Source organism: Vigna umbellata, chromosome 3 (assembly GCF_029865625.1).
Source record: "Vigna umbellata cultivar VRB3 chromosome 3, Vumbellata_1.0, whole genome shotgun sequence".
Taxonomy (NCBI): Eukaryota; Viridiplantae; Streptophyta; class Magnoliopsida; order Fabales; family Fabaceae; genus Vigna; species Vigna umbellata.
In genome coordinates this window covers 262517-286629 of record NC_142167.1, presented here as the reverse complement: position 1 = coordinate 286629, position 24113 = coordinate 262517, and the positions used below count along the sequence as shown (strand labels likewise).

At 38.1% G+C, this 24113-nt stretch overlaps 3 protein-coding genes, 1 long non-coding RNA gene and 1 pseudogene across 4 annotated transcripts; 4 read left to right on the top strand and 1 right to left on the bottom strand.

The window, feature by feature from the left end:
• Positions 1-929: 929 nt before the first annotated feature.
• On the top strand, positions 930-3059 carry LOC148201315 (DNA repair protein RAD4-like). Its single transcript, XM_088108462.1, has 2 exons — positions 930-1805; positions 2837-3059. Exons 1-2 carry the CDS (start codon positions 1072-1074, stop codon positions 3057-3059), a joined length of 957 nt encoding a protein of 318 aa, XP_087964588.1. The 5' UTR covers positions 930-1071.
• LOC148201314 (DNA repair protein RAD4-like) lies at positions 2932-6453 on the top strand. Its single transcript, XM_088108463.1, has 5 exons — positions 2932-3081; positions 3161-3355; positions 3455-3607; positions 5387-5596; positions 5947-6453. Exons 2-5 carry the CDS (start codon positions 3281-3283, stop codon positions 6349-6351), a joined length of 843 nt encoding a protein of 280 aa, XP_087964589.1. The 5' UTR covers positions 2932-3081; positions 3161-3280; the 3' UTR covers positions 6352-6453.
• An 8487-nt stretch (positions 6454-14940) lies between these two features.
• On the top strand, positions 14941-18287 carry LOC148201313 (uncharacterized). The gene is made up of 5 exons (XM_088108790.1): positions 14941-16207; positions 16313-16916; positions 16980-17486; positions 17649-17989; positions 18229-18287. The coding sequence occupies exons 1-5, from the start codon at positions 14941-14943 to the stop codon at positions 18285-18287; spliced, it is 2778 nt and encodes a 925-aa protein (XP_087964916.1).
• Positions 18288-18930: 643 nt separating this feature from the next.
• On the top strand, positions 18931-21872 carry LOC148201312 (uncharacterized). Its single transcript, XR_015784645.1, has 3 exons — positions 18931-19790; positions 19888-19976; positions 21739-21872. It is a non-coding gene; the product is annotated as an uncharacterized LOC148201312 (long non-coding RNA).
• Positions 21873-22619: 747 nt separating this feature from the next.
• On the bottom strand, positions 22620-23875 carry LOC148201311 (uncharacterized; annotated as a pseudogene).
• Between the last annotated feature and the right edge of the window lie 238 nt (positions 23876-24113).

Below are 24113 nucleotides of genomic sequence, written 5' to 3'. Positions count from 1 at the left end.
CAGTGTTTGGTACACTGGCAGAAGGAAGAGAGCGACGTGAAGTACTGAAAGACATTGAAAACCATTCCCTCAGGGCTTATGATTTAGGAGAAGTGGTAACCAGAATGCTGGACGAAGAATGGAAGACATTAGAGAAGGTTTTACCACCACCCAAACCTCCAGACATGAATTGATGAGGAGCCATGAGATCCAGCTCCCCGTTTCCAACCTTGAGGACAAGGTTGTTTTGCAGCGGGGTGTAATGTTACGATCTAAGGTAGGGGTAATAATAAGGGTTAGAAAGTATATGAGCAGAGAGAATATTTAGTATAAGTTAATTAGAGTAAATAAATATAGTATAAGTTAATTAGAGTAAATAAATATATATTTAGGGAAATATTCAATATAAGATATTTATAATTAAGGATATATGCTAAGATAATATACGGAGAGATATTTATATTAAAGATTGAATATTAAATATAGGGATATTTATATTAAATATTGAATATTAAATATAGGGATATTTATATTAAATATTAAATATTAAATATAGGGATATTTATATTAAATATTAAATATAAGGATATTTATATTAAATGCAGATATATTCTAGAGGAATATTTAATAAGAGATGGGCGGGAAATAATTAATATAAATAAGGTTAGAGTCTAGGGTTAAGAGGAGGCTTTTGATTATTGAATTTTGTGACAGACATTATTGTCTTGTGAGGGAGGTTATGCTCTCAAAGTAATTGAAGGAGGTTATGCTCCCAATTATTGTTTACCCTTGTTTATTCAGATATTACCATCAATAAAAGAGATCCATTCATCCATTGTTATTCGTTTATTGTTCTATTACGTGTGAGAGAGTGTGAAAGGTTGTATTTGGCTAGTTTACGTACTCAGATACGTAACAGTGTCAGTAACGAAATTTATTCAATTTTTGTGATTCATGGACTTCTGAGGATATCTGCTGTTAAATTTATGAAATGCATATTTCAGGTTTGTGTCCATTTTGGATGTTTCTCCTCTTAAACCGTTTCAAGTTGCAAGTGGATCTAGTTGTGGGATATTTAAAACTTCTACACCAATGATATCTAAGCGAAAATTGGATTTTAAATCACCTCAAGAATCATTATCTTGTCGTGAGGGAGAGAATGTTTGTGAAAGTTCTCTTGCCCCTTCGCAGAAAAGTAAGAAATGTCGTGTGACAAAGCACATGGATCAGTCTAGAGAGAATGTCTGTGAAAGTTCTCTTGCCCCTTCGCAGAAAAGTAAGAAATGTCGTGTGACAAAGCACATGGATCAGTCTAGAGATCTTCCTATTTTTGAAGTAAGAAATGATAGTGTTGCAAACTTGAAAGCTTCTGAGACACAAGATAGTAACCTGGAATCGTGTCTCACTGACAAATCTCGTAAATCAAAGAGGAAAGGAGATCTTGAATTTGATATGCAGTTGGAAATGGCTCTTTCTGCTACAGCCGTTGAATCTAAGGAGAGTAAAAACAAGTCAGCTGCAAATCCTGAGTCTTTGTGTTTTTCTTGTCCATCCAAAAGAGTGAAAAGGGTTACCGGTGAAGAATCTTCAACCTCCTCTCAAGTAATTTCTACAGCAATTGGATCAATGAAAGTAGGATCTCCTCTGTATTGGGCAGAAGTATATTGCAGTGAAGAAAATTTGACAGGAAAGTGGGTGCATGTTGATGCTGTGAATTTGATTATTGATGGAGAGGACAAGGTTGAGGCCATGGTGGCTGCATGCAAAACATCTTTGAGATATGTTGTTGCCTTTGCTGGGCAAGGGGTCAAAGATGTGACCCACAGGTTTGATATTTTCTCTATATGTGTTAAGTATGATAAAGTGAAGTTTTTTGAACTTTTATATTATTGCCTAACTTGCTTTGTTATTTGTTTTTGGGAATTTCAAATATTCTTAGAAATTAAGAATGAATTATTTGTGTTTCTTGGAGATCAAACAGAAATTCTCTCTCAATACTTCTTGGAAACTAACTGAAGGACAATAGATGACAAGTTTTGCAGTGAATAAGCACTGTAGGATCAGTTATAGTAACATAGATTGTAATATACTATTTTTTATTAACTCTCACTCAAGTGAGAGGAATACATGGGGAAATCCTGTTCACTAAAATATCCATGTTCTCACTGAATACTTCTTGGATACTAACAGAAGGACAATAGATGACAAGTTTTGCAGGAATAAGCACCGTAGGATCAGTTATAGTAACTGAGATTATAACACACTATAATTATTTTAACTTTCATTCAAGTGAGAGGAATACGTGGGAAATCCTGTTCACTAAAATATCCATGTTTACTTTGGTCACATACACAATGATACGAAAAAACAAAATACTTCCTTAGACATTGGAGGGATTAGTTTAAGGCTAATAACTTGAGCTGCTGAATGGGTTTCTAAATTAGGAAAGGAAACATGGTGTGAAGACACAAGTGAATGCCTTTTTATAATTTTACCTTGATAGAGTAAAAATTTTGAGGGAACAGGTGGGAAATCTGGGGGCCAAAATCCCACCTTTCCCATTTTCAACCCAATCCTTCCCCCCCTCCCCCATCCCGCCCTTCTCCAATATTAGAACCAGTTTGGGGAAGAAAAGTGTTTTATAATTTCTGAATTGTGCTGATTAAATTGTCTTTAGATATTTTTCCCTATAATATTTAAGGTTGTAATAGTACATAAATTTTTCCCTCCCCTCCACCATCTTCTTTGAACATGTTCATGATTACTTTTTAGTAGCTTTTCTTAAGGCATGAGACACCTCTATATAAAGTTACATCTCATGGTGGCCTGAAAATGCTACCACATGTTGACATGTCAGGTATTGTATGAAGTGGTACAAGATAGCATCACATCGAGTCAATTCAACATGGTGGGATCCGGTGTTGGCACCATTGAGAGACTTGGAGTCGGGAGCAACTGGAGGTGTGAATGATTTAAGAAACAGCCAAATCATTTCTAAGCAATCCAAAGTGAGGGATTCATTTTTCCCTACTAGGAGCTCTATTGAGGATATTGAGTTGGAAACTAGGAGCATTAACTGAACCTCTTCCTACCAATCAGCAGGTAGGTCAAAAGTAATAGGAAACATGATGCTTAATACTCTACATGGTGATATATATCTTGACTTTTTATGCCTTTGCAGGCCTACAAAAGTCACCCACTTTATGCCATAGAAAAATGGTTGACAAAGTATCAAGTACTTCATCCAAAGGGTCCAATACTGGGCTTTTGTTCAGGTCACCCAGTTTATCCTAGGACTTGTATGCAAACAGTTAAGACAAAAGATAGGTGGCTGCGAGAAGGACTTCAAGTTAAACCCAATGAATATCCTGTGAAGGTATCAATTGGCTGACTATGTTAGCGTTGCTTTCCTGATTCTGTTGTTTTCTTTCACTTTAATTAATGTAATTTATTATTTACCAATAAAATCCATCAGGAACTTCAACGTTCCATAAAGCCTCAAAAAGTAGAAGATTCTGAAGCTGATGACTATGGCTGCAATGATTCTATGGACAAAATCAAACTTTATGGGAAGTGGCAACTGGAACCGTTAAATTTGCCTCATGCAGTGAATGGGATAGTTCCCAAGGTAATGTGTCCCTTACTTTCTGGGTGTTGTTTAAATATTGGAAATAGCATGGATATGTATGGTAATGGGTGTATGAAAAATTCTATGCAAAGTATTCAACTATTTACCACATGACTTGCACACCGGATCATTGCAAAACAATTGTTGGTTTGACATTTTAAGATCATGTCAAGTAGATTTGTGACCCCAACTGTACACTCCTACTGGTCTAGTGTATGGGTGTTCTAATGAGGTATTTCTGTTCTTAGTTACCGCATTATCTAGACTAGAGTATGAGATGACAATGTAAAAACCTCAATCATATTATAATCACCACACGTTCTGGGACCGGGAGGCGCCTTTCAAATAGTCATTTTATTGTACTTTAAATGTATGGAAGCAGTAGGGAGAAAGAACTTTTATGTTGTGTTTGGATGAGGTAATTTAGAAGGATAATTAATTTATTTCAAGAATTTAAAATTCTTTAAACTAAAATGACTTGTTTGGAGAAAGTCAACTCGGGTTAAAGGTTGGGCCTAATCAGCCCAAGTCGAATCTGTTGGAGTTGACTCAGGAGAGTTGCACCCTCCACCACACACTGTTCCCTACACCTTCCCAATCTTTTTTAATTCCAAAAATACCAGTTTTACTTTTCCCCTTTATCTTTTTTAACTTTTTCTTAAAACCCTAATTTTTTTTACTCTCTTATTCACTCAGCCACACACTCCACTCCCACCCCCACATCCTTTACCTTTTTTAACTTTTTCTTAAAACCCTAATTTTTTACTCTCTTATTCACTGAGCCACACATCACACCCCCACTCCCACACCCTTTACCTTTATTAACTTCTTAAAACCCTAATTTTTTATACTCTTTACCTTTATTAACTTCTTAAAACCCTAATTTTTTATACTCTTATTTACTCAGCCACACACCACACTCCCACCTCTCACCCTTTACCTTTTTTAACTTTTTCTTAAAATCCTAATTTTTTACTCTCTTATTCACTCAGTCACACACCACCCCCCACCCCCACACCCTTTACCTTTTTTAACTTTTCCTTAAAACCCTAATTTTTTACTCTCTTATTCCCTCAGCAGCACACCACACCCCCACTGCCCAGACTATTACTTTCTCTCTTCCTCTCTTATTCTCCTCTTCCTCTTTCCCCAATTTCCAATCTTTCTCTAATTTCCGTGGGAGTATTTGGGTGTGGGGCTGCATTGATACAGTGGGTGAATGTTGGTGAAGGTAAATACATTTTAACCACCACGAATTAAATATTTTATAGGGGCAAAAGTGGAATGGGGAGGTATAGGGAGCAATGTGTGGTTGTGGAGGGAGTAACACTCTTGACTCATATCGAAAGTTGAGACAAGTTGTTCCAGATTAAAGATCGAGCTAACTCAACTCAGGTTCAATGATAGAGTTCAGTTTACCTTAAAATAAAAATTAAACTTGCTTATCCAAATAAGAAAATTGAAATCTATGATATTTTAATTACTCCATCCAAACAAACTATTTAAGATATGAAGATAATTCAATTGTAAGTAATTCAAATACTATACATTTTAATTTCTTTGAATTGTTGAAATCCCTTATCCAAACGCGAGGTTAGGTTTACATTGAAGAGAATGAAACTAATGGAGCTTGAATACAATTACATGCTTTAGTAGCTGCACCGTGTTAATAGACATTCACATGAACTAACTGGAAAGCTAGTGTACATTTGCTTGTTTTTGTGGAGATTATAGATGTTTTCGTATTAATGACTGTTATATTTCTTATTTTACATCCAGAACGAACGAGGTCGAGTAGATGTTTGGTCTGAAAAATGTCTTCCACCAGGGACTGTACACTTAAGGTTTCCAAAGGCCTTTTCTGTTGCCAAGAGACTTGAAATTGATTATGCGCCTGCTATGATTGGTTTTGAATTTAAAAATGGTCGTTCATATCCTGTCTTTGATGGTATTGTGGTGTGTTCCGAGTTCAAGGATGTACTGCTGGAGGTATTTTTATCTTTCTTGCTGAATAAATATTGTTGGAAATAAATTGAACTTTGACTTATGAAGCTAGTATATCATCTACTTTATTGCTCTCAATATAACTGTTGAATTTAATTTGATAAACTTTGCTTTGCCACGTATGATAGCTTTGGTAGGGTAAGTTTGATGTGGCTAGCAGTTTATTTTTAAGGATATTCTTGATTCTAGAAGTTGTTTAGCCTCTTTTTATTAAAGTTTATTTCTAAGAAACACTGAACTTGCTTCTTCGCTTATGTAAATTTTGGTGAATTTTTGTAGCTTTTTCATAACGTTTATGATTTATGTTATTAATTTTATTTTACTCCTTTCTCTAGGCTTATGCAGAGGAAGAAGAAAGGCGACAAGCTGAAGAAAAGAAAAGGGATGAAACACGGGCTCTTAGTCGGTGGTACCAACTTCTTTCTTCTATTGTAACTCGTCAAAGATTAAATAATCGTTATATTAGTAACAGTTTGCCTTCAGAGATGCCAACTGGTGGCCAGTGTATAAATAATGAGTCAAGTGTCACAGTTAGTGAGAATTATGACAAGAATCATAACGTAAGACACCAACAACAGGTGGACCAATGTGATATTACTAGTCTTGATGCATCATTAAGTCCTCCAGTAAAAGATCACGAACATGTGTTTTTAAAAGAGTTGGAGAGCTTTGACAGGGAAACCTCTTTATTGACAAAGCGATGTCAGTGTGGATTTTCAGTACAAGTTGAAGAATTGTAGTATTCGTTAGAAGATAATTTCATGTTTAGATCTTAATTCTCTGTCCATGGTGCTACAATCAACGCAAGACATTTTTTCCCCTTCAGTTTTGTAGTTTTTGGAGCTCAAGTTGTTGTTAATTAGTGACTTGGTAGTGAATAGCTCTGATTAAACAACTTGGCTGTAAGATATAGGCTTAACTAATTCCTAAAAAAATCATGCTTATAGTATAAAATGCGCCATATTTTTTTGGTTAGCAAAATCCTCAAACCATGTTTATCAAATGATCTCTGGTTAGTTTTTCATTATGAGAATTTATTTTTTTATTTAGGCTCTTTAAATATCATGGGTTTCTTAAGTAGTGTTTGGAAAGGGGAGTGGATGTGAGAGAGAGTGTGGATGAATTGAGAGGAGATTGTGGTGTTGTTTGAATTAAGAGATTTGAAAGGATGAATAATAAAGGGATTAAGGAAAAGTTTGTGAAAGTTTATGAATGATTTAATGGGTGTAATGGATTTAAAAAAATATTTTAATTGATAAAAATAGATAATTACAAATTTATTATTTATAGAAATTTGATGTAAATATACATATAATTAGTAAAAATTATAATAAAATAAAATTGAAATTGTTATTGATAAAAAAAATTAAACTGTAAAAAGTAAAATTAAGATTTATAAAAAGGATTTGTAAATTTGAAATACATTTTCTTAAATAATAATTTGTATATTATTATGTAAATTATTGTTAATAAAAATATATTAAATTTTATATGATAAATAAAAATGTCTACATTCATGATTGAAATAAGTTTTGCACATGATTTGTTAACACAGACTCAATTAGTTAAATTTAACAATTTTGAAAAATTATTTAATTAAACTTAACAATTTTGAAAAATTACTTAATATAGTGTATTAATTTGATTTTTCAAATTTTGCAATCTTATATAGGTGTTTTTGAATCATCGTCTCACAATTAATGTCAATATAAAAAGACTATCTGTGATTTTATCTTCATAATTTGTTAAATTTTGTCATCTTCATTGATAGGATAACTTCCGACCTTTATATAATACATTGTATAAAGTAATCTAATATGTAGATTTTATTTTAATCTTTATAGATTTCACCTAATTGGATATATGACCATTATTACTAACTTTGAGGTTTGTGTAGAATCCTTTAACAAGTTTCATATAGTAAGTGAGACTATGAAACTACATAAAGCTTACTTTACCTAAATTATAATTAATATCTATTCTTAAATTTAAAGGAAATTAAATAAAATTCTATCAATATCTATCAAAAACCATATTAAAACTCCATAATAAAATACATATATCACCTTACATAATAAAAATATTAAAACTCACCACAATAAAATATATATACATGACTTTCATTTCTATCTATCACATTTTTATCCTAAATATTTCCAAAAATTAAAGTAAAAATAATAATCAAATAAACAAGTTCTACTTAAGATACCAACTAAACAATATATTAACCTACCAAATTAGTTTTCTAAAATTTGTATAATTACACTCCATACATGCAATTTTCATTAAAATGATCTAAATTAACTAACCTTTTTAAAATATAGACGACATAAACTCAACAATAAACAAATAACCCCTTCCTTTCTTGAAGAAGATCCACAAATGTAAACATTTTCCTTCCCGAGCAAAAGCTCATGAACAAGATCACCTCTACCTAATCCAAGAACCACCACCCTAGATGTGGGCTTGTTGTAAATGAGAAGCATCAACCACTCACTAACACTAACCACGTTTAAGAACCAGGACACCAAAGCAACACAAAAAACATACATAAAAACACCACAAAACAAATAAATCACACATTAAAAACAAATAAATCACACATTAAAAACATCGTACAAACATTCTTATGAATCATCGAAAAAAATAACCAATTTGAGAATACATTCTATTATCAGCAAATATGAAGAGAATCGATTGTATCCTTCTTGCCATCACAAAAATGATATAATTACAATTAAAGTTGCACAAAATCAATGAGGCCCTTAATTGATTCTGTTTCGGTGTAGATGTTTTCCAGTGTGTCTTTGTTGCTCCTGGCTGTCTGGGACGCTTGCTCTTCTCCAATTGTTGTTGTTCATACTCTCCAAAGGAGGGGGAGGTACCTGCAAAGATACTCCGACGCTCTCAAATATTATTTAGGGTCTTTAGAACATAGAGAGAACGTACCTGGACCTTTGCCCTGTTACTGTATTTATAGACAAAATAAAAATAACCACCTTACCTAAAAATGTGGTTAGTTACTTATAAATATCTTAATCGTTTAAAATATCTAAGATATTTTATGTAATAAATATCTTACTACATAACAGATTCTAACACCAATGGAAACCAATGGAATTTATTCCATTTCCAACACTAATGGAATCGATTCCACCATTCTCATAATAAATTTTAACAAATACTTCCGTGCAACCGCGTGACACATGAAAACAAAGTTGCCTCTAAATATTATAAAATACTTTTTTTTTCTCATGTTGAGCTCTTCAAACTTTCATAGATTCTACCAGAATTTTACTGTTTATGATTTACATGTCGCAAAATACTTCGCCAACATGAAAACTTTGAGATGAGTTGTACAATCTCAAACCAAAATACGAGGTATCTAGTATCCTTTAACTGACACTAGTCCCATTGAATTTATCTGTCGAATCCAAGTGGCATTCTTAGTCATTGCATACTCCTTAACTTGGAACCTTAATACCAAGCAATCCAACTTAGATGGAGCCTGTGGTATGATGAAATTGAGAATTTTTTATCATTATTATATATGGTATCAATTTCTATCTTGTAACAAGTTTTGATTCTGGGCCTCTTCATCTGACCCCAACTTATAATTTAGTTACCATCTCTTCAAGTACCCAACTCACCCCTAATTTCTCATAATAAATTTGATTTTCCTTTTCAAATCTAGGGCATATATACTCATCAAACCATCACCTGATAATCATTATTACTTTTGAATATAAAATAAACTATATTGAGAAGGGAATAATAGGACTATTGTGTTAGTTTTCGGTTTAGAAGATGAATAATCCTTGTCATAGGTATTAAATAAATAAAACTATGCCACAATCATAGTAAGAGGATTCTAAGACGTGATCAATTCTTTCCTACATCATTTTCCTATTACTTTTAGGTTTAATCCTTTACTACATCCCTATTTATGTACGAATTTCTCAATTGGGTCCTCATTTTTTAAAGTGTATCAAAATGGTCCCTAATTTTGAAAATTGATATCAATTGAGTCCTTTCCGTTAAGTTGGCTGGACGGCGTTAAAAAAATTGATGAGTGGGATGCTGAGATGACGAACGAGCGCTCGTCCACCAGCGACGAACGCTCATCCATCAGCGAACGAACGCTCGTCGACCACCGAACGAACGGTCGTCCAGTGTGGAACGAACGGTTGTCCAGCAGTAAGAGGTCGACGAGCGTTCGTTCTCTGGTGGACGAGCGTTCGTTCGCTGCTGGATGAGCGTTCGTTCGCTGGTGGACGAGCGCTCGTTGGTCATCTCAGCATCCACTCATCAATTTTTTTAACGCCGTTCAGCCAACTTAACGGAAAAGACTCAATTGATATCAATTTTCAAAATTAGGGACCATTTTGATACGCTTTAAAAAACGAGGACCCAATTGAGAAATTCGTACATAAATAGGGATGTAGTAAAGGATTAAACCTTACTTTTACCACCAACTCATTCTTTTATACCAAATATTTGTGTGTGTCTAGATAAAGCTAAAAGAGTTTAAAGGAATACTCTTAAATAATAATTTTTTATATATGTATTAAAAATCATTGCTATTAAATTTCATTAAAAAAAGTACATTTCAAATTTTGAACCCAACATAATCTAAAATCTACAATCTATAACAGTTTATTACAAGGTACTTTATTTGGTATACACAAACACCTAAAATTGTTTGTGTGCAGTAAAAACAAAACCTTTCACTTTTTATACTTAAAAAAAATAAAGTATCTACACAAATACTCACAATGAAGGATTATGGTAATTCCAAACACAAAAAGAAAAAAGATGATATTGAACAAGGTAACATTAAAATAGTGAACGAAAAGAGAACTATCACATTTACTATAAAGTATTGTAACTGTATAGTTTACCTTATTTATATTCAACTTAAGAATAATTCTCTCTAAACCCTTTTCACTGTAATAATAAACATACCATCTCAATTCACGTATATCTAATTTCACACAAGTTACATTGAATAGTTATATTTTTAATAAACTGCCACAAAAAATTATTTTGAAATCAATAAAATAGGTAAAATTTTGAAGAACATAAAAATGGATAAATTGTATTTGAAAAGATAATTCCATTATTTAGAAGTCGTGTTTTTAAATACAATTTCAATTTTTTTATTTTAAAATTAACATTGATGATGAAACTACGAATAATTTATAGAGCCAACCATAAAAATAAAATTTATCCGATAAATATGTATTAAAAATTTTATGAAAATCTCTTATGGTGTAAATTTTAGAATTTTTTATGAAAATCCTTCATGGTGTAAATTTTAGAATATTCCATAACCCGGATCTTATATATCACGAAACTTATTTATTGTTAAATATATACTTTTTTTTCATTGTGTATACGCAATCATTTCATTTTCATTACGTGGAATATTTTATATGACTTTCATAAAATACAAAAATTAGATACTTTATAATTTAATTTACAAATAATGAAACACAATTACAAAAAAAAAATTTGAGAATGAAAATATATTTAAGTCTTTCATTTTAAAAAAGACTGTTTCGCTATTAAAAAAATGTTATAATTTTCAACAGAGTAAATAAGAATGTAATAACTTCCAAAATTAGTTTTTAGAAGTATTTACATTCCTAATTCTATCACATCTGGATATTAGAGTTCGAGATTTTCTTTCAAGCACGAATTTTCTCCTCCTCGTAGCAACGTTCAAGAAGTACAATTTTTATCCTACGAATACCAATGTTAAGAGTTATTTTTTAATTAAATTATTTTTTTAACACCGGCGTATGCAGTCATCTAATAACTGCGTCTATAGGGTTTTCGGCGAAGAATCCTATTTTGATATCATGTTCATCAATTAAATTGTACAACACCATCCAAATATACAATGATACCAATACTCAAATTCAACCCAGCCCAAGGGAATAATTGCGTTTGTTCACAGACATACTAAGAGGATGCCCCAAATACAAGACTCAGTTTGAATGATAGTACATACTTAATTGTAGAAGGCAGTGTAAATTGTGAGCAAAAAAGTTTAAATTCTGTCTCTCACTCGTTCCTTGATAGATGTTTATTCAAAAAGCTATAGCCAGATTACCGAATCTCACACTAACATCTTCGGCAGCTGCGTGCCTTCTAATGATGTTCTAATGATGTCAATAAGTTCGGACTTTAGTCAGATACAAATTGTCCCAAGTGCAGAATCTACCTAACATCAGATAGATGCATTGTTAATATGCCAAACTGTAAACGATTTTTGTATGAAAGAAAAATGAATTTAGAATGTGCAGGCCAATGTAAAGAACATTAATATGCAAATGCAAAAAAAAAAAAAAAACATTTTTCATAATGAGTTGTTAGCCATGTAAGAGTACCTACCTACTATGACGAATTGCTCTAACAAGTCAAACTACTTTTTATTAATAAGTTTTTTCCTATAATATACATTCCATTTCCTATCACTGTCCATGTGCCTATCAGATACAGTCAGTGGAATTATCATCACAAGAATTGCAGTTCCCTCCTATACCATATTCCACAAGCTTTTTGTCACGCCCCATTTAATGCCTCTGTGTCTCATTAATACACCCACGCCCCTCCACGTGCTGTGTCATTAATGTGCACTTTCATTCTCTGAATCTCTCTGACATGTGTCACATCGGAAGGTTCTGCACTCAATTCTGGAAGCCAGGTGTCAGCACAGGAAGGAACGTCCGTATGATTTGGTAAGAGAATTAAATTTCTCTGAAAAACTCTTCCCCTCCTCTGCGTACACCTTCCTCTTCCCCAGAAATTCAAAATCTCCATTTTTCTCCTCCTTCTCTCTAGAACCTCCACCTTCTCTCTACCATAACTCACTTTCTTCTCCTCCGATTACGTTTCAGAGACCACAGAAACGTTCCCTGCACCAAGAGCTTCAGACTGAACCGAACAACTTACAGTTCTGGTAAGTTTATTTGGACGTTCGTTTCTAGAAGTTCCTGCAAACCCTATTCCGTTGCATGCAAAGGCGTGGACTAAGTCCTTTCTTTTTCCTTGGTTAGTTTAGTTGGAAAGCGTAAGTGAAACGCTGAGGGAGTCTCGGTTAGACGAATCAAGATCCACTCAGTTTAGGACGTTCACTACAATCCGGGTAAGGGAAGCTTTAGTAATTTAATTTAATACTTGTTTGATGTGTATGAAAGCAATGAAGTGTACTGGATGTCTGAAATGCATGAAATATTTGATGTTTAAGTATGCATGAACGAGCATGGTTGCACTGGATGTATATGATGAATATTGTTTGAACTGTATGCTGAGAATGAAACGTATGATTCGGAGTATGATTAAATTTCTGTATGGTTTGGGATGATAATATGAATTTTGTAATGTATGAGATTTATGGTGGGGAGAAATTATAAGTTATGAATCTTATGAAAACTGTAAAGTTATTGTAAAATGAAAAATCTGGAAATTTTCATATTCTCTGCTTGATAATGTACGCTCGTCATCGAACGGTCTTATACCGTTCGGTTTCCCTTGAAATAACTTAGAATAAGAATTCTTTCATTTGGAAAGGATTCTGATTAAGAACGAGCGTCCTTTGAGTGAAGGGTTAGGTTTGAGCGTTCGGCTCAGCCTAGCGTGTCCAACGATTGAAATAAATTGAAGTATTCTAGTAACGCTCGGTTTTATATTCCAGCGTTCGTCATAGGTAGCGCTTAGTCTTATACTGAGCGTTCGTCCAAATGAGCTCTCGGTCTTAGATTGAGCGTTCGTCCTAGTTAGCGTTCGGTCTAATACCGAACGTTCGTTCTAAATGAGTGTTCGTTCTATTTAGTGCTCGGTCATTTACCTAGCGTTCGTCCAAAGCAGAGTTCGGTTTTATAACTGAACGCTCGTCCAAATGAGTATGTGGTAAAAGAACGCTCTGTACTATACCGAACGTTCGTTCCTTCATAAATTATCAACGAGCGGTAATAGCGTTCGTCCCAAATTTGAAATAGCGTTCGTCCTTAAAATCTAAATAGTGTTCGTCCAATAATTCTAGTAACGTTCGTCCAAGACTTCAGTGACGTTGTCCAAAAGTTTCATTTTATCACTCGGTCATTGACTGACGGTTGTTTCTTGAATTAAATCGTGTTCGGATTCTTTATCTAAACAATTTGTGATATATCTATCCATTTGATTCGTTCCAGAGTTATTGAATTTAAATTATTCTAAGTAAATTCCAGATCATCCTAGATTCAGTTCATCTAACTGATTCAAGTTCGTGAATAAGCCTTCTTGGTATTGCATTACGTTCGTCCTCTATTACAAAGAGGGCTGGACGTTCGTCCTCTTATGGAAGTGAAACTAAGAATGAGAGTGTGAATGAGATGAAAGATTAAGAGGTGTGAACACTATGAGAACTGAAATTGTGATTTGTGTATTTGAACGAGCGTTCCAGGGTGGAACGACTCTTGAATGGAAATTGAGATTTGTAAGTATGAAAGTGGTAAGCTTAGATGGTGGTTCATCCTGATATTCCGTGAGTGCTCGTTCTCAAGTAGAGATGAGTACGTCATGCGTGGGAATGGCAGGAGGTCTAGTCCATAACTGTAACTTGGACAGAAAAGACTAACCTCAGGTGGCTACTGATGAGTATTCCAGTCACTCACCTGGGTGCACGGACGCCTTAGCTACACAGGATTCATACAGTCCGGACGGTCGGTCTAGCATCAGGATTTGGATGGAATTATTATATGAATTGAATGTATATGTTTGTGAATTTACTTGCTGTATTTAATAAGTATGAAATATATATATTTGACTTGAATTAAATTCAATAAGCTTACCCTTGCACTTTCCTTGCGTTGTCTGTATATGTGTATCCGTCTTGTCCTTGCTATGATCATCCGTGTGGATGTCAGAAGGTGATACTTCCCTGGAGCAAACACTTGAAGAAGAAATCCTAGCTGAGGAGAATCTCGTTGAACTGGAAGTGAAGGCCGAGCAGTAAAGACGTTCGGTTTTTGGTTAGAGAAATTAGAATAGCGGGTCACTTAAGCGAGCGCCCTTTTGTTGGTTGTTTATAGTTGGACGTTCGGTCATTATTTTGTAAACCGTTCGTCCTAATTCTTTTTGTGAACGCTCGTTATTTTTGTGTGTATATGTAAGGCCGTTCGGCCATTTTTGCACACTGCTCTCTTTAATTGTAAAACTGCTATATAATATTAATACATGTTAATATTCTATTATATAGTTGCTGACTGTATAATTTTGGGATGTTACACTTTTCATTGGGTTCAGTTAAGCCTTGTCTATTGCGAGGCTCTTGGCCTTTCTCCATGAGAAGTCTTGAGGCCGCACGCGAGAACTCCGAAGCTACTCAGAGACAATTAATGGAACTCATCGCCGCCACAAGGGGCACACCAGGAGCGTCCTCTTCCAATGCCGTTCATCATACCGAGTGGAGTTTGGAGAGTTTTCTTCAACACCATCCGGCCAAGTTTAGTGGGAAGGGTCTTCCGGATGAGGCAGATCAGTGGCTGCAGGATATGGAACGGATTTACAACGCCAAGAGGTGTCTAGATGAGAATCGTTTGGCTTTCACGGAATATTTGCTTACTGGAGAAGCAAGCCATTGGTGGGCGAGCATGAAGGCTTTATTGACGGACGCTCACAGTCCTATTAACTGGGAAATATTCAGAGGCAAGTTCTATGAGGAGTACTTTCCGGATAGCGTTCGTTTTTCTAAGGAAGTGGAATTTTTGCAATTGGTACAGGGAGGAAAGTCAGTTTCTGAATATACGAACAAGTTTAAACACTTGGTTCGTTTCAACACCATGGCAACCAGTGAAGAGTGGCAATGTAGAAAATTTGAGAATGGGTTGAGGAGCGATCTAAAGGTATTGATCTCCAGTCTTTGCATTCGGTCTTTCCCTGCAATGGTCGAGAGGGCTAAAGTGTTAGAGAAAAATATGGCTGAGGCAGAACAACATAAGAAACAACAAGCGTCAAGGGGACCAGTTCTGTCGAGGCCCAATCTGAACCGGAACAGGACACCGTATGCTCGTCCAGCACAGAATAGTGGGTCTCAAGCTTTGGTGGTTACTGGACAGTCAGGACAACAGGGGCCGGTTAGATGTTTCCAGTGTGGAGGACCTCATTTCAGATCATCATGCCCTCAACTGGTTGGAGTAAAGTATTGTAATCGGTGCAGAAGAAATGGACATCTGGAGAGTGAGTGTAACATGGGCGGACGCGCAGTGATGAGGCCGCCGAACGCTGGAAGGAATCAACAAGGAAGAGGTGGACGAGCCCAAGCTGTTGGGCGTGTGTATGCGATCACTGGGGCAGAAGCAGCGAGCTCAGGTACGCTCGTCACTGGTACCTGCTTAATTCATGGAATACCTTGCTGTGTGTTATTTGACTCGGGGGCGACACACTCCTTCATCTCGAAGGCGTGCGTTGCTAAGTTGGGAATAGCTGAGAGCGAGATGCAGTTTGATCTGGTGGTGTCGACCCCAACAGCTGGCGAAATCAGGACATCTACTGTGTGCGTTAGATGTCCTATTGAGGTAGAATGGCATAGATACAAGGTGAATCTCATCTGTTTGCCTCTCAAAGACTTAGAGGTAATTTTGGGAATGGATTGGCTGAATACCAATCGTATTCTCATAGATTGTGGAGCTAAGGAGTTAATTTTTCCTGAAGAAGACGAAGAGGAGTTGGGGATGACGCTCGGCAAGTTGCAAGAAGATATTATGGAGGGCGCGAGTTGTTTCTTGATTATGACGCATGAAGACATAGGGGCTGCGGATAAGAGCTTTGAGCGTTCGTCCAATAAGTACACTGAGGGACGAACGGTTGTGGACGAATTCCCGGACGTCTTTCCGGATGAAGTGCCTGGATTGCCTCCTGTTCGTGAGGTTGAGTTTACCATCGACCTGGTGACAACCACAGCACCCATATCCGTTCAACCGTATAGAATGGCACCAGCAGAATTAGTTGAACTTAAAAAGCAAATTGAAGATTTAATGGACAAGAAGTTCATCCGTCCAAGCGTGTCACCTTGGGGAGCGCCCGTGTTATTGGTGAAGAAGAAGGATGACAGCTCTCGGCTTTGTATTGATTATCGTCAATTAAATAAGCTGACCATCAAGAATAAATACCCACTGCCTCGGATTGACGATCTACTGGATCAATTGCATGGAGCGAGCGTCTTCTCAAAGATTGATCTAAGATCGGGTTACCACCAAATTCGGGTTAAGGAAGAAGACATCCAAAAGACGGCCTTCCGTTCACGTTACGGGCATTATGAGTATGTGGTCATGCCGTTCGGTGTGACGAACGCTCCAGCAGTCTTCATGGACTACATGAACAGGATCTTTAGGCCGTTCTTGGACAAGTTTGTAGTGGTGTTCATAGATGATATTCTCATCTACTCCAAGAACTGTGAAGAACATGAAGGGCACTTGAGATTGGTACTTGGAGTGTTGAGAGAAAAAGAACTGTATGCTAAGTTATCCAAGTGTGAGTTTTGGATGAAGGAAGTACAGTTTTTGGGTCATGTGGTATCCGCTGGTGGAATTTCAGTTGATCCGGCTAAGGTACGAACGGTTTTGGAATGGGAGAGTCCACGCTCGGTCACGGAAGTGAGAAGCTTCGTGGGGCTCGCAGGCTACTATAGGCGTTTCATTGAAGGATTTTCTAAGATAGTAGCACCATTGACTCGTCTTACAAGGAAGGACCAACCGTTCGCATGGACTGATTTGTGTGAAGAGCGCTTCCAAGAGTTGAAGAATAAGTTGACGAGCGCTCCAGTTTTGGTGATTCCGGACACTGCCAAACCCTTTGAAGTCTACTGTGATGCGTCTCACCAAGGGTTGGGGTGCGTTCTAATGCAAGAGAGACGAGCGGTGGCGTATGCCTCTCGGCAGTTGAAGATACATGAGAGGAATTATCCAACGCACGACCTAGAACTGGCAGCGGTCGTCTTTGCATTGAAGATTTGGAGACATTACTTGTATGGATCCGTCTTCCAAGTCTTTAGCGATCATAAGAGCCTCAAGTACCTCTTTGATCAAAAGGAGTTGAATATGAGACAACGGAGGTGGCTCGAATTCCTAAAGGATTATGAGTTCGAGTTGCTTTATCACCCTGGTAAAGCGAACGTTGTGGCGGATGCTCTAAGTAGGAAGGCGTTTCATGTCTCGGTAATGATGGTTAAGGAGCTAAGTTTAGTGGAGAGTTTTCGAGACCTAAGGTTGCAGTTCGAGTTGGAACCGAACAGTATTAAATGCTGCACCTTGAGGATATCAAGTGATGTGTTCGACCGAATCTGGATGAAACAACGAGAGGATGAAGAATTGATGAAGATTTTAAGCGCGCTCGGTACGGATCAAGCCAAGCATTTCAACGCTGGAACGGACGGCATGTTACGTTACATGGGACGGACGTGCATTCCCAATGATGGCGAGCTGAAGAGGATTATCTTGGAGGAAGGACATCATAGTCGTCTCAGCATACACCCTGGTATGACTAAGATGTATCAAGACCTTCGACGTTCGTTCTGGTGGCCAGGAATGAAGAATGACGTTGCACGTTTTGTGGCATCTTGTCTGACCTGTCAGCGAGCGAAGGCGGAGCATCAGAGGCCGGGCGGCCTATTACAACCTTTGGAGATTCCTGAATGGAAGTGGGACAGCATTTCAATGGACTTCGTGACTCACTTGCCTCGCACGGTCAAGAATCATGATTCTATTTGGGTAATAGTGGATCGTCTGACAAAGAGTGCTCACTTCCTAGCGATCAACTTGAAGATGCCCATGACTAACTTGGCCAAGCTCTACATCAAAGAGATCGTTCGTCTGCATGGAGTACCGTCCAGTATCATCTCTGACCGAGACACAAGATTCACCTCTCGGTTTTAGCAGTCGTTGCAAAGCGAACTGGGCAGCAAACTCCAAATGAGTTCAGCGTACCATCCTCAGACGGACGGTCAATCCGAGAGAACAATCCAGACGCTTGAAGATTTGTTAAGGACGTGCGTACTTGATCACATGGGCGTTTGGGATGAAGTCCTGCCATTAGTGGAGTTCACCTACAACAATAGCTTCCAATCAAGCATTGGAATGGCTCCATTCGAGGCTCTTTACGGACGCAAATGCCGCACACCACTTTGCTGGTTCCAAGAAGGAGAAAACATATTGACTGGACCCGAGCTCGTTCAACAAACGACTGAAAAGGTGAAATTAATTCAAGAGAGGTTGAAGACGTCCAGAAGCAGGCAGAAGTCCTACGCAGATAAGAGGAGACGACCCTTGGAGTTCGAAGCTGGCGATCACGTTTTCTTGAGACTGAATCCAACTACTGGAGTAGGCAGGGCGTTACGACCAAAGAAATTATCTCCCAAGTTCGTGGGGCCGTATCAAATTCTAAGGAAGATTGGACCTGTAGCGTACGAGCTAGCTTTGCCTCCTCAATTATCCAACCTTCATCCAGTATTTCATGTCTCGCAACTCCGAAAGTACGTGGCCGATCCCTCGCACATATTGGAGCTGGAGAACGTTCGTCTTCGACAAGACCGAACGCTAGAGATGAAACCGATTCGCGTTGAAGACGAACGCACTAAGTTATACAAGGGAAAGGACGTTCGGTTAGTTAAAGTAGTGTGGGACGAAAAGACGGGCGACTCTACCTGGGAAGTGGAAGACGCTATGAAGGATTTATACCCTCACCTCTTCCCCGGTAAGATTTAATTTTCGAGGACGAAAATTTTTGTAGTTAGGGGGATTGTCACGCCCCATTTAATGCCTCTGTGTCTCATTAATACACCCACGCCCCTCCACGTGCTGTGTCATTAATGTGCACTTTCATTCTCTGAATCTCTCTGACATGTGTCACATCGGAAGGTTCTGCACTCAATTCTGGAAGCCAGGTGTCAGCACAGGAAGGAACGTCCGTATGATTTGGTAAGAGAATTAAATTTCTCTGAAAAACTCTTCCCCTCCTCTGCGTACACCTTCCTCTTCCCCAGAAATTCAAAATCTCCATTTTTCTCCTCCTTCTCTCTAGAACCTCCACCTTCTCTCTACCATAACTCACTTTCTTCTCCTCCGATTACGTTTCAGAGACCACAGAAACGTTCCCTGCACCAAGAGCTTCAGACTGAACCGAACAACTTACAGTTCTGGTAAGTTTATTTGGACGTTCGTTTCTAGAAGTTCCTGCAAACCCTATTCCGTTGCATGCAAAGGCGTGGACTAAGTCCTTTCTTTTTCCTTGGTTAGTTTAGTTGGAAAGCGTAAGTGAAACGCTGAGGGAGTCTCGGTTAGACGAATCAAGATCCACTCAGTTTAGGACGTTCACTACAATCCGGGTAAGGGAAGCTTTAGTAATTTAATTTAATACTTGTTTGATGTGTATGAAAGCAATGAAGTGTACTGGATGTCTGAAATGCATGAAATATTTGATGTTTAAGTATGCATGAACGAGCATGGTTGCACTGGATGTATATGATGAATATTGTTTGAACTGTATGCTGAGAATGAAACGTATGATTCGGAGTATGATTAAATTTCTGTATGGTTTGGGATGATAATATGAATTTTGTAATGTATGAGATTTATGGTGGGGAGAAATTATAAGTTATGAATCTTATGAAAACTGTAAAGTTATTGTAAAATGAAAAATCTGGAAATTTTCATATTCTCTGCTTGATAATGTACGCTCGTCATCGAACGGTCTTATACCGTTCGGTTTCCCTTGAAATAACTTAGAATAAGAATTCTTTCATTTGGAAAGGATTCTGATTAAGAACGAGCGTCCTTTGAGTGAAGGGTTAGGTTTGAGCGTTCGGCTCAGCCTAGCGTGTCCAACGATTGAAATAAATTGAAGTATTCTAGTAACGCTCGGTTTTATATTCCAGCGTTCGTCATAGGTAGCGCTTAGTCTTATACTGAGCGTTCGTCCAAATGAGCTCTCGGTCTTAGATTGAGCGTTCGTCCTAGTTAGCGTTCGGTCTAATACCGAACGTTCGTTCTAAATGAGTGTTCGTTCTATTTAGTGCTCGGTCATTTACCTAGCGTTCGTCCAAAGCAGAGTTCGGTTTTATAACTGAACGCTCGTCCAAATGAGTATGTGGTAAAAGAACGCTCTGTACTATACCGAACGTTCGTTCCTTCATAAATTATCAACGAGCGGTAATAGCGTTCGTCCCAAATTTGAAATAGCGTTCGTCCTTAAAATCTAAATAGTGTTCGTCCAATAATTCTAGTAACGTTCGTCCAAGACTTCAGTGACGTTGTCCAAAAGTTTCATTTTATCACTCGGTCATTGACTGACGGTTGTTTCTTGAATTAAATCGTGTTCGGATTCTTTATCTAAACAATTTGTGATATATCTATCCATTTGATTCGTTCCAGAGTTATTGAATTTAAATTATTCTAAGTAAATTCCAGATCATCCTAGATTCAGTTCATCTAACTGATTCAAGTTCGTGAATAAGCCTTCTTGGTATTGCATTACGTTCGTCCTCTATTACAAAGAGGGCTGGACGTTCGTCCTCTTATGGAAGTGAAACTAAGAATGAGAGTGTGAATGAGATGAAAGATTAAGAGGTGTGAACACTATGAGAACTGAAATTGTGATTTGTGTATTTGAACGAGCGTTCCAGGGTGGAACGACTCTTGAATGGAAATTGAGATTTGTAAGTATGAAAGTGGTAAGCTTAGATGGTGGTTCATCCTGATATTCCGTGAGTGCTCGTTCTCAAGTAGAGATGAGTACGTCATGCGTGGGAATGGCAGGAGGTCTAGTCCATAACTGTAACTTGGACAGAAAAGACTAACCTCAGGTGGCTACTGATGAGTATTCCAGTCACTCACCTGGGTGCACGGACGCCTTAGCTACACAGGATTCATACAGTCCGGACGGTCGGTCTAGCATCAGGATTTGGATGGAATTATTATATGAATTGAATGTATATGTTTGTGAATTTACTTGCTGTATTTAATAAGTATGAAATATATATATTTGACTTGAATTAAATTCAATAAGCTTACCCTTGCACTTTCCTTGCGTTGTCTGTATATGTGTATCCGTCTTGTCCTTGCTATGATCATCCGTGTGGATGTGAGCAGAAGGTGATACTTCCCTGGAGCAAACACTTGAAGAAGAAATCCTAGCTGAGGAGAATCTCGTTGAAGTGGAAGTGAAGGCCGAGCAGTAAAGACGTTCGGTTTTTGGTTAGAGAAATTAGAATAGCGGGTCACTTAAGCGATTGTTGGTTGTTTATAGTTGGACGTTCGGTCATTATTTTGTAAACCGTTCGTCCTAATTCTTTTTGTGAACGCTCGTTATTTTTGTGTGTATATGTAAGGCCGTTCGGCCATTTTTGCACACTGCTCTCTTTAATTGTAAAACTGCTATATAATATTAATACATGTTAATATTCTATTATATAGTTGCTGAGTGTATAATTTTGGGATGTTACACTTTTCATTGGGTTCAGTTAAGCCTTGTCTATTGCGAGGCTCTTGGCCTTTCTCCATGAGAAAGCCAATTTCATTGCTTACGTGAATCCAAAAAGAGCCCTTCGACTTTGTGATAAGAATTATATACTTTTGGTGCGGGGACGTTGGTCGCAGTCAAGAAGTTCATACATAAAGGGGAGGGAAGGTAGAAATGAATATAAATATAATAACTGGTTGTTGGCGAGTGAAATCAAAGAGTATAGTCAGCTAAAAATTAGAGGGGCTGAACATGATACGGTGAGGACCCTTCAATTAAAAAAGTGAGAAAAAGAAAGTGGCAGTGGTGAATTTATAGTGAAAATGTGCGGTGGATTGGGACGGTGAAGAGTATGTCTTGAGTTTTAAGTGCATGATCACGAATTGCGCATTGATAAAATTTCTCAAAGAGTATCACTAGAGCAACATGTTCATTCCTCTACGTTTTACACTAATTCAATCGAAACATGTATTAAGTTATATCCCACCTACTTGCTTACCAAAACTCAAGCCACAAGATAAAAAGATTAAACCAAAATGCAGTTTACGAACCACAATTTTGGGCAAGACTTTGAAGTCATCACCACCATTGCGCATTTGTCCACAATCAAATCTATCTGCAATTTCCCGCTCTAGAGCTACAACTACAACAGCATTTTAAAATATTGGCACAGTCCCCGCTAACGCTGAATATTGAGCATGTCCTTGGCCTCGGTCTGCTCCTCCATAAGCCCCTCACTCACATACTTATTCAACAGCTCCATCTTCTTCTTCTCCAGCACCCTCCTCTCAATCTCCTTCTCATCCGGCAGCGGCACGTGCACAATAAACTCCCTCTTCTCCTTCTCCTCCTCTTTCTCTCTTTGCCTCTCCTCCTCCACCACCACCTCCTCCTCCTCCCTCAGCATCTCCCTAGCCACCGCCGACACCTCTGCCACCTCCCCACTTTTCACCCCCTTCCTCGCCTCCCTCCTCACTTCATCCAATCTCCTCCACTCCTCTGCCGCCTCCCACCGCATCGCATCCTCCGCTGGGCCCTCCAGCCGCTCCAGCACGCCATCCTCGTCATCACGGTAACCGTAATAACTCGCATCAATCCGCTTATAAATGTCATACCGCGTGCGCCGCTTGCGGAGCTCCGGGGGCTTCTCGAAGAGCTCCTTGACGCCGGGAAGCTTCTTCGCCGCGCCGAAGTATCGGTAACCGGGGCCGCGCCCGCCCGGGTTGGGAACGTCAACAATGTTGCCGTCGAGGTCCGTCATTTTGGCCGAGTGCTTGGCGTAATTGGGCCCGCCGAGCTCCACGATTCGTCGCTCCCAATGAGACTTCTCCCGAATGAGCTTGTTGATCTCGTCGTTGAGGTCACGCAGGCGGTGTTCGCCCAGACCCTCGTTCTGAATCTCCGCCACCTTCCGCCCGATCTCGCGCATGATCTGCTGGCGCCACTTGTCGGCCTCCGACAGGTCGCGGCACTCCGAAGCAAGGAACGGACGGCGTTCCTTCGGCTTCTTCTTCTCCTCCGCCTTCATCGTGATGAAGCGGTTCAGCATCGACTGCGCCTTCTCCTCGTTTCGAGCCATTTCCGATAACGAAAAGAAAAACCCTAATTGAATGTGAATGCAGAATTTCACTGTTCCTTCTCTTCCTTGCGATTTGCGATTTGCGATTTGCAAGAACGTAACCCTAACCAAAACCCCTGTTTCGCTGTTTATGTTGCTGCAGACAATCTCTACTGATAATCTACCAAACCTCTCTCTATCCACCATTAATTTCAACCCTTGGATGTATCACAGGGATCGCATTTTAAAGGCCAATATACTATCCTATTTTTTTTTTAAAAAATCATTCATAAGTACTCATAAAAAAGAGTAGTAATAGGGTGACACGCCTACGTGTCACTTACACTCATTTGACACGGTCCAGGTCAGCTTTTTTAAAAAAAAATTGCAATGTGATGGAGGGTAAAAGTGGAAAAACACCTACTGGGGGACGTTTCTTGTTTAGGT